This window comes from Porites lutea, chromosome 10, assembly GCF_958299795.1.
Source record: "Porites lutea chromosome 10, jaPorLute2.1, whole genome shotgun sequence".
NCBI lineage: Eukaryota > Metazoa > Cnidaria > Anthozoa > Scleractinia > Poritidae > Porites > Porites lutea.
The window spans coordinates 26,878,203-26,889,484 of NC_133210.1; the positions used below are offsets into that span (position 1 = coordinate 26,878,203).

The window sequence follows — 11,282 nt, forward strand, 5'->3', positions numbered from 1 at the left end:
TGAGGAAAGTAAACTCATCCAACAGCGCTCTCGAAGCTGCTTTTTTTTCAGTATAATTGTTGCTGATTTTGCTAGGAGCATGCCATGAAAATATGAAAGTATGATGTAAAGGCGTACTATTAATCCACGTTTTAATCCCTCTATTAAGCCTTAGCAAAGTATTGTACAGCCGACGAAGCAAAGTAACGCTCATTGGCTTAGCTTACACTTCATGATTTCATACACAGACTCAAAAGCTGTAATCACCTTGTGAAATATGACAAACAATACCACACGGCACAGAAAAAAAGTAATGCTTAGAAGATTTTTTCAGGAGAATGATGCGATGTTACTTCGAGGATTATATCCATAGGCTTAAAAGTTAGAAAACATATTATGAACAGCACCAAAGTAGAGCAGTGCTCAGTAACTTTCATTTGAGTGGTCACACCATTTGATTTCTTTCGTAGACTCCACTGTTCATACCACCCTTAACAGCCTAATTAACAGTATTTTAGGAAAGTACTGGACAGTGGCGTTCATTTGTCAATGAGTGGTTACACCATAGGATTTCACGCGCAAAATAGCAGTTTAAAATCAGATAAACTGAGGACCAGTAAAGTACAGCTCAGCAGCTTTCATGATTTGAATGGTGGTCACGCCGACTCAAAAGTTATACAAGTTACTACAAGAAGTACAAGTCAAACAATTGTAACGAGAGTAGTTACACGCTAGAGTTTTATCCAAAAATGAGACTTTTTCATTTACTTTCCAGAAGTCATTTTAATGTAACATGTACTTCTCTCAACCTTAATTGCGGAGAAAAAGGCGAAAAAGCACTGCTCAAACTGATATTAGCGTCCATTTGAATAGCTCTTTGATGAAAGAGATTGCTCCAAAGATCCTCTATAATGGTCTTTGTTGCAATCAAAGTATCTGTTCTTTCATGTTTGCTCGTAATAGAAAACGTCAGAGATTTTCACTCGGAGAGACCAATACTACATCTAAATAGGGCGCATTAGTTTATCTAATTCAATTAACATCTAATTGTGTTAAGACACTTCATATTGGCGTTATCACAAAACTTCTATGAGATAAGAACCACGCAAACGAGAAAGTAAAAGAAAATCTTGGAAAAAAGATGCATTAGACTTTTAAAATAATTCCGGCATACATCATGAAGCTTGTTCCTATGAGAATTATTATTCAAGAAACAATTAAAATCCCCTAAGACAATAATTAGAGGCTAGTTTTTAATATCTCAGTTAAAGGAGGCTATTAATATAGGGATAATGGCAACATTAATCCCCTCATCACGAACTTTCACACGAGAAAACGTAGACAATTGAATTGCAGAATGACACGTTGATAATTTGGTTTTTAGTTTTTGGCGTTATTTAGGTCAACTTAAGCAACAAGATTATGGAGACAAGGCTTAAAAACATACTACCCAGAAAAATTTAACGTTATCTTTTAAATGTCACCCACAAAAGTGGAATCCTGTTTTAATTGACCCCTGCTACAGTGAGTTAGGGAGTCTCGTAACATGGTTCGAACTTTTGAGTCTGTAAACAAAATCCTATGGTGTTACCATTCAAATGAACCTCTTTTGCAGTACTTTCACATGGTACTTTTTGTTTTTCATTATTTTGCAAAATGAATTTTAAAATTTTGTGTCTAATTTAGACTTTGGCCTCTTTTTCTGGAAGTAAAGGGGTTGAAAACGACCAGCGTTTGGCCATAAAATCCTGGTCGTAATGACCAAATGGTCTGTATACGGTATTCTGGTTGGTCGCGAGGAGGAGTTTCATTGTAAGTATCTAGATTGCAGGGCGCCCAGTGTTTTATCAAGAACATTAAAAGTTTCATTTTAAAATATACTTTGTGTTGTACGCAGCATTGGAAACTATTAAAATAACATGTTAAAACAACCCAGCACTGAGATAGCCGTGACCGTTCTGTTTAACTTGTGGTCGTGTAGAGAAGTTCAAATGCTGTAAGTTCACGATATTTCGACTAACATTCTTTATTTTCGACACCAGTAAAAAGTTAATTTCTTTAACTAATTGCTGGTTAATCATAGATTTAATTGCTACATGGGAACATGTGTTTCTCGAAGGAAATAAACAGAGCAACTTGGAGAAAAAACTAACTACTTCCGGATATTCATATTCTGGATTTGAGACAGATTAAAAAGTAACCATACTTCTCGGGTCCGAGGTAGGAAATTTGCTGCACCAGTAACGTAGTTGCCTTGCGTGATCGGGGTTATAAAATATTACCAAAGATTTAATGAAATCAATCATGTATTTGGGAAAAGTACAGTAAAATAGCGGAAGATCGAGAATTATCGTAACATGATAGTAAAGACTGAGGAATTTTTAAGAGGATGAAAATCACCGTTGCATCTAAATTTGTAAACAAGCACAATCTGCCCCTAAAGGGCATCTTCAAAATGTTTTGAGTAATCATATAAAAAAATTTACCTCGTATCGCCGCTCTTGTTTCGAAGCCTCCACTTGCAAAAGGAGTCTCTTGTAAGCTGCCTCGAGCGCGGTGAAGGTGTCCTTTGCTTCGTCATAATGTCTCAACGCAAGATCGTCGTTGTCGAAGAATCCTTTGGAGATTTTCGACACCCGAGTGTAAGAGTAGACATCATCTCCAAACCTTGTTGTACTTGTTGCTTCAGTTGTAGCGCTTTTATAAGTCTCTGTTCGCTCGTCAACGCCTGAAGCCGTTGAGGCACTCTCTCCTTTCTTCATGGAACTCATTGCTGACCAGTAGACAAGATGGAACAGGAAGTTACCTATGGACTCAGACTACGAAGGTGGCATCCCCTGACCAAGCCTGCAAATGAAATGGAACTAGTACTTTAACTTCACTCTCTCACTTAATTTATGTCAACAAGCACATTCCAAAACACGTAAAATTTATGCAAATATAATCGCTGTCGCTAGTCACTGACAACCGCTTGAGGGGATTCATATATTATTATGCAAATTTGCAAGGCTCTTGAATCGCTCCACTGCTTTTGCGAAAGGGTCGCAGTATCCGCAGTAGGAAGGTGATCTTAAGTATGGTCAAGTGTCGCAAACAAGTTAGCAGTGATAAGTTTCTGCTAAGTAAAAATATCACAACTCAACTCTATGCTGGTAAATAAATGGAGCAATGACCAAATTAATGAAAAAGATGATACTTTAGAGACCAAAAGGACGCCAGAAGAATCGATGAACGTTGTTTAGAGACGCAGATTTTTTCGAGGCCAATATCCTTTTGTTGTTAGAGATGTGACCTTACTAAGTCACGGAACAAGCTGTTACGTCGCCTGTCACCTTCGGTTTTGATTCTAAAAGATTCTCTTAGGAAACTAAAAGAACATTTCCCAGTCCTACAAAAATAGTACCCACCTATGATTTTTATTCATCTTGAAATAGCATGTTAGTTTCCAGAGCCAAGCTAGCACTGGTGTTGTCGCATCACAGAGGGAGTGAACGATAAATAATAGTGGTCTCATGAACCCAGAAATGCAAATTTCTCTTTGCAAAATCTTAAGAAATAAATTGTACTTTGAAAGTTAACAGCGCGGGACTTCGTCCACACATGCAGATTTTAGACTGACAAATAAAAAGGTTATCTAAGTTGGACCACATTAAAGTAGAGGAACTCATAGCCAAAGTTTACCTTTGTCTGAACAGATACGTCAATTCACATGACAGAATCATGTGAGTCCATTTGCGCGTTCACTAGCATGGTCACACTGGATGATTTCTCCACAGCTCCAAAAATAAAACGGGAGGTTGTATGCATGTACAGATGAAGACGGTCACTAATTTTCATTTTGTTGATTGTAATTTATGTTGAAAATTACTGCTGAATACAACTCAACTAGTAAAACCGATTTCAAGCAGCAAAACATAACGAGTATTTCGAGAAAAAAGAGAAAATGATTACAAATGCAGATAAGACGTTGATCACAGTACATCGAATTTGTTTTCCGTGACAGGCTTATCAGGAAGTAATCAGAAAAAGATCATTGTTCTACTTTAAGAATCTCTTTAATAGCTTGTTTGCCGACTACTTTTTCGGAGGTTTCTTTCACTCAAAAGGTTTCTGGTCAGAACAAAAACACAGGAATTTATCATCAATGTCCCTTTAAACCTTACGAAACGTCAAGATATGTTGACGACAGATACTGATCGTCGTAAAAATCAGCACTTTAACCGTCAAACAGAGCTCGTCGATTTACAACCGGGGTTCGTTGCAGCGAAGGACCGAATGCAAGAAGCCAACGGTAGATACTTCCAGTAAAGGTTTTTAATTAATACCCTTAATAAAAATATATTAATAATAATAGTAAAGCAACTCAAAAGAGCAGTCGTTCACTTATCATCAAAGCAAAACCTAAGACACACCCTATTTTCTTTGTCCATTAGAAACAGGAAACTTCACGCCCTATCTTTTTTTTTTTTTTTTTAAACAATACGTTTTAATGTTTAGCGCCCGTTTTGGGTGTTTTATCAACCTTCAAGGATCATTTAGCATTTAATAAGCGTTTGTAATTTAGTGTCTTGTTTAGTATTTTTAGACCAAAACTCAAACGTTGCCGGCGGCTTCTCGAGAATGGTTGGCGTCGTTAATTCTAATGAGGACAGGAAAAAATTAAAATAAACAAAGAACGAAAACAGACCCAAATTTCTCGAAGTTAGCTGTTTTTATTTCTCACTTTCTCCACTCTCCGCATCAGAACTCCACTTTCAAGAGAAACGAATTTATCAAATTCGATTTGCAAATTATACAGTGCCACGACGTTCCGATGCAGTAGGATTATATCACTAAAAAGAACAATTTAATTCATTGAAAAGGAATAATTGGAGGGGAGTGACATTGCCAATCATACGGCTAAATTTAAATTAAAAGTACGCGAGCAAAAATTGTTAAATTTCCGGCGGTCAATATTTGCAGAAGCGAACTTGATAAAAACACGGGAACACGAAAGAAAAGATGACGTAATGATTGTTACTAAAGCTTTCACGTTTAAAGATTTCATGACTCTAATATTGTTAAGGAATGTCTGTCACTCTTTGAGCCTAGAAGTGTGGCTCTAACTTCTGTAGCTGCAAAATTTGCAGAATTTGTAATCTCTAGCTCTGTGCAAATAACAACTGCCCTTTCTCGCTAAGAATCAGTAATGCTGGGGTAATTTTGTGGAAGCTCTAACTTGGAAGCATAACTATTACAGCTCTGTGTAAATAAAGACTGTATTTTCTCGTCAAAAATCAGTCGCGACTATTTTCATGAAACCTGTGCAGCCGTACTTTTCTTTGCTAATTTCGTTTTAGTATTTTAAAACAGGAAATTGGCAATTCTCTTTAATCCTTACTTTTAGCACTCTTTGTGTGTGGTAAAGGATGTTTAAAGGGTTGGTCGTTATATGATGTTGTATCTGTATAAAATCTAAATACCTGGGCAATTCAGTTTTAACAAAACGACCAAAAGGTATATTTTTGTCTGCCCTTTAGGTTCTAACACTGTATGTAGAAAAAACGATCCCATATCAATTTTTATGTTGCTAATCAATACTAACTCAAAAAAGGTCTGATTAACAAAAACAGAGAAATATACCCATAATGAAATTATATTGAATTAAAACGGCACTTGTTGTCCTCCGCACGGTCTTACTGAAGACTTGCTCAGATGACAAAATGTTCGTATCCTTTCCCCCCAAAATTGCGATAGTTAAAAGGAAAGTATGCGGTCGAGCACTTGAAACACTTGTTACCACCTTTAGTACAAAGTTCTCTAGATAACGGTTTCGTGACAACGATAGGGGGTCATCTCAAAGTGCGAAGTAAATATTATTCTTCGAACTTTTTCAATCAACGCTTATTTTAATCCAATATTTTTGGAAATAAATATTTCAAAAGAGGTTTTTGAAACCCAGGGGTGTAAACGAAGGCGGAAACAGAAATAGAGTAATATTACTCGGATTTCGGTGATTAAAATCAGATACCTACGGGTAGTTACTGTATACAAAAAATAAGGCACTATGGAGGTCGTCCAAAAGCTTTCTACTTTCGTGTCGGAATGGAACTTAAATAAGATTTGATGACGTCAATTTAGGGTGGCAACTAAAAACAGTACCACAGTACAAAAGCGAGCAATCGATACAGCAAAAAAGGGTTCTAATTGAAATAAATCTTTTGATAAGTCAATAGGATTAAAAGTATAGCACATTTAAAAGATAAAGAATGGAGAACATATCCACAGTGACGACATTAACGCTTATGTACGTAGTTAAAAAGGCACAAATCAATAAATTAATTCGTAACTTATGACAAGCTTACTCTTGTGAATCTTACGATCGTCCTTGATCATGCATAGATCTCATGATCATCTTATCTAACGCGTGTATTGATGAGTGACAACCGGAAAGCGTTGTTTTCATAACCCTAAGTTTAAGTTAGGGTCGAAAAAGTCTAGGAAATTTGGACGTGTGGTTGTTTTTGAAAGCTGAAGTATACGCCCTTTTCCAGAGGCCATAATTACCGGAAATAAGTCTGAAATATCGTTTACATCGCAACAAGGCGCTAAAGGGAGCTAAATGTATTCCACTCCGGATTGAAAGAATATAAACAGAGATTAGCAGAACGCTAACGAAAACAAAGGTACAGATCAATTTGCTACGAGAATTTTTTCTCAGGCATTTAAACCTGCATCGAGAACTTTCCCACGGCCATAGCTAGATCGGAGACGTATTTGCATTGCAATTCAACGTGGTAAACAATGCATCTTTAATACCTCCAGTGTTAAAGGGGTCAGTTGGATAACACACATTAATTTAATTCTTCCGTAGTACAATTGTTCCCAGTAGAATTTTCCCAGGCATACTGCATAAACTGAACATGGGAACTAATCTAGAGGAGCGAGATGCCCTGACAGTCGGTCGAACGCTTTAAAAAGAATTGCTTTGTTGTCCTGTTAGAAGACCATATAAGCTTATTGTTAGCAATTTTTACGCTTGAAAAGTTTTGAAACTTCAACGAAACCAGACAAACGAGGATCACACAAGCTGTCGGATACCACTTTTTGATCGTAAACGGCCGTTTATAGTTTGTTAAAAAGGGGCAACTGCTTGGGTTTGAACTTATTTTAAGTGAAAAACGAATTTATCCGTAGCACGTACCTTAAACCATGAGCTTTCCGCTTGATGTAACCAAAACAAGTCTGGTTTGCCCAATATTCGTGCTGAGCTCATTAATACGGAATTTTTTTTCTCATGTCATGACTCTTGATCCCCTTTGTGCTTATAAACAATTCCAATACAGTCTTACTAACCAGTAATATTCCATTAGCGTCGCTTAGGTACTAAATATAATAGGAAACTTCTGGGTCATTGACTTATTCGCGTGTCACAAGCTGGGCGGGGACAAGAAGTTTTTATGGTATGCAAATGAGCCTCTGGAGTACAAAACCCCAAACAAACGCTAACTCACTTGCAGTCGCGGAGAGCAAGACTAGTCAAGCGGTACCGTGGGAACCCTTGTAGAAAACATACGACAGCTCAGACACCTTCACGTCAATTAAGGACGCTGCGACACTAAAGGAACTGTTGAATCTATTACAGGGCACTAGCTGCAGTCATGTCGGAGATGGAGCAGACGCGCTTGGAAGTAAAAGCTGGTGGTGGAAGGTCACCCTCGCCTTCAGTTCGACGCACAGTCACCTACAAAGCGTCGGAACTTTCACTAGCTTCCAAAGCAGGCGACATCACGATTCAGCACATTTCCGAAGCCAAAGGTTACCTCAATGAATTTGAGCAGATGTATCGGAAACACAGAGCGGAGATAGATGGCCTCAAGAGAGACCATGCAAGCGAGGTAAGTGCAGTATGTTGTGCTAAGATAGCATTGTATGTGTTTATAAATACCGATAGTCAGCTGGGCTGGAGGCGCGTACAACTGCTTCTTTGCGCCGAGCAAAATCGTCCAGACCGACTTGAGTCCACCAACAAGTTTTGGTTACAGTTAAAATCTAGCGAGTAAAAAAGGATCAACTTACTGAGACAATAGATACACCTTGCTTCTTGATTCGGGTTATGAAGTAATGATGTTTAGGTGTGAATTTTAAATAACAGCCTGAATGCATATTAATTTTCGATGACACACCCTGAAATGTTCTTTAATAAACACAGCGCTTCTGAATCTAATTCGTGCTTTATAGTTAAGGAGGCTGCAATGAAAAACGGCTGAGAGAAAGTACTCCGGATTGCAAAGGATTCGTTGCTAAAACACGGACGGTAACTGTGAGCGACGCCTTGATTAAGAGAGAGTAACGACTTAAATAAATGCTTGATGATTAAGCGTAATTGTTCATTCTAACTGACTCAAGTCTTGTGGGGTCACGAAAGTTGTTGGATTAAGCTCTAAAAAGTTCTGATTTTGCATCCCTCATGTTTTTAGTTGATCATCTGTCAACAGGACAACTCCGTCATATCATATATGAAATTTAGGATTATTTTCTAGTCACGCTTAACTGAACTAACCAAAATTTGCTTTTTAAGCAAAAACAATTGAACTGAAAATTTCATGAAGGAAAACAACTGTCATTATCGAGAGTTTGAGTGTTCCTGCACTTTGCACACTAGGCGAGGTTTACAGTGTTATATTGTTATCCTGAGACGCCACGCGTTTGTTTTAGATTTGTTCACCATCTTCACTCAGTCCGGAAATGTCAGAATCTCCTTCATTAACTCCCAAGCGAATTTCAATACACAAAGATTATGTCAGTTGTATTTCTTTTACTAAAAGAACTAATTAACAGCTCCCTCGGTGATTAATAACCAGCTAATTACGCTTTAGAAATCTATCGGCTGGTGAAACAGAATATAGGTTTTTTTTGTAAGTGGCCCGGGATAAAACGGGTCCGAATAAGTAACGAATGTTTAACAAAATCCGGTTGATATTGAGGTTGACCTATTCTACTTGAAAAAAATAGCTGTAGACGGAGAGAACTGGATTGTATTTCTATCGATCGGAAGGTTAAGAAAATCACTAACTCAAAAGACAAAACAGACCCGCGCATTCTGTTAGCTATTAAAGGATATAATAAAAACACGTCTTCCACGCCTGTCCGAGTTACCCCGATATGGTCTGTTGATATTTTACATTGCTGACTTATCGATCAAAAAAAAAAAAAAACCAAGCTATCACGTCTCACCGAAGGTTTGAATAATATTAAGACTTCGGCAAGAAGAATAGAATATTCCCGAAGCGTATCACAATTTTATGCGCTGAAAAATTAAAACCGCTCCAGTCTTCATAAGATAGGAATTGGTGAGTTTAGGGTTTATAGTGCATTATTCTTTCTTTTACAACCTCCAGTAGAAAAAAACGAAAGTAAAATAATGCCAATGATAAACATTCGCGTTCAGTCAGACGAAACGAAGAAACGAAGTGCATCATGGGATACTATTCGATCGTCGTCTGGCGTTCAGTAATAAAAATTGATCAAGAGGTTTTTGGATTTGCGAAAAAAATGACAACCCTTATTTATTCTTTTATGAGCAAAGCGGTTCAAAATTTCCTCGTAGCCCGCTATATACCTTATTAGTAATTTCGCGATTTGGGCGACAGAGTATTTGGCGGGGTTTTTGCGAATTTAACACGCAAATATGATAAAAGGGCATTAAATTTTGCGATTTAAGCATTCTCAGCTTCATTTTATTTTGAAAGGAGTCTGAAAAGTTTCAAATTTCAAGTGCAACTGGAAAAGTAATGTGTGAAAGCTTTACAAATGAATGTTATTTTAATGTTGAATTAAGGGGGAAAAAAACCACTGCAAAAACCGTGTACGATCAATCTTGCTCAACGTCGGATCCAAAAAGATCGTGATCAGTCAAAATAGATCAAATGAAAACGTTACAATCAAGAAGACTTTTGCAGGGACTGATCAAACAACGTGAAATAGAGTTTGGTTGCGATTTTTCGACTGGCCAATACCAGTCTTCATCAGGTTTATTGAGATATCACGAATAAAATAATGACCGCAAATTACATAATATGACGTGGTAAAAAAAAAGATAAAAGACAAGATAACAAAAAAATAAAAGATATGCTATATATAGTTACAGTTCATCACGTTTATTGATGCCCAAAGGCTCAATTGTCTTAGCTTTATGGATAAGGTGGGCTTCACGTCCTGAAGATACAAAAACCGGAGCTTACCAGTATAACCAGTTAGCACGTTATATTTTCGATACATATCCTGTGTATGTTGTTGCTATTTTAAGTCAATTTTGTTTTTTCGGTGATTTGAATTTTCTATTTAAGTAGTTTCAAATATTTACTTAAATTTCGCAAGGATTTATTTCCGCAATTTTTTGGCTGCCGCGAAAAACGCGAAATTAAAGATTAATGAAATAGTCCATTTCCGATGCCAAGCTGGAAGAACGAGCGTCTGTTTTTCTTTGTATTTTTGTCTAAGGCGATTATCGATATACTACCATCAAGAATGTATCAAAAAAAAAAAAAATCTGATGGTGATTATAATGTCAAGAGGCTTACTAGAAGGCTCACAAGAATAAAGAGCGAGGATGCACGCAATATAATCAGAAATGTAGGAAGGATGGGAGATTTTAAAACAAGAGAGATTTTCGAGGATTGTTAAGGCAAGAAAAAGGCCATAAGGAATTGGCAACGAAGAACAAACACTGGGAACGGGAAATGAAATATGGCAACAAACTAGCTTTTGCTGAAGCAGTAGCCCTATTTCCCATTCTAATTTTTGCCCTGTTCCCCTTTTTTCGTTTTAGGAACATCCTTTTTGAATTTCCTTTTTTTTTTTTAAATTTACGCTCTGCAAATACGTGCTTGCTCGAGGACACAATCAAGAACGCTGTTCGGGCGTGAATAGAAGTACAAAGTTTAAGTACAAAAGAGTCCTAGACAAGAGCACTACGCATAAATGATAACGCAGCAAAGGAAATATACGTCAAAACCAGTATACCATTCTTTAGCAAGGCGAGATAGCAATATTCTCAATATACTCAATCCAGGGGCGGTTAGCCGCGACGGGATGTTTACGTAGGAGCGTAATTGTTGGAAAGTTTACAACAGCCTGAGAAAATACTGATGACGTGAAACTACCCAGGTCTCAGTATGATGCTTCTGATTGGTTGTAGCGCGAAAGAATTGCTTAAACCAATCAGATCACTATCTAGATCTGGGTAGCGAAGAGTCATCAGTAAGGAATTTCTGCGCGCGCTCCTCAGACGTCATTTTATTGTTTTGATCACTCTAAGTGGT

General features: G+C 37.4%; 2 protein-coding genes across 3 annotated transcripts in view; one reads left to right on the forward strand and one right to left on the reverse strand.

Annotated features, from left to right (window-relative positions):
* Positions 1-7,300, reverse strand: part of LOC140950957 (uncharacterized) — a 33,135-nt gene extending 25,835 nt beyond the window's left edge. For both annotated transcript variants that reach the window (XM_073400171.1, XM_073400170.1), the window contains exons 1-2: positions 7,163-7,300; positions 2,466-2,826 (exon numbers count right to left, since the gene is read on the reverse strand). In XM_073400171.1, coding sequence (XP_073256272.1) covers positions 2,466-2,750 — 285 coding nt within the window. In that variant the 5' untranslated portion in view covers positions 2,751-2,826; positions 7,163-7,300. The remainder of the gene's footprint in view (positions 1-2,465; positions 2,827-7,162) is intronic.
* A 95-nt stretch (positions 7,301-7,395) lies between these two features.
* LOC140949725 (uncharacterized) overlaps positions 7,396-11,282 on the forward strand; it is a 38,318-nt gene continuing 34,431 nt past the window's right edge. The window contains exon 1 of the mRNA XM_073398863.1: positions 7,396-7,856. Coding sequence (XP_073254964.1) covers positions 7,620-7,856 — 237 coding nt within the window. The 5' untranslated portion in view covers positions 7,396-7,619. The remainder of the gene's footprint in view (positions 7,857-11,282) is intronic.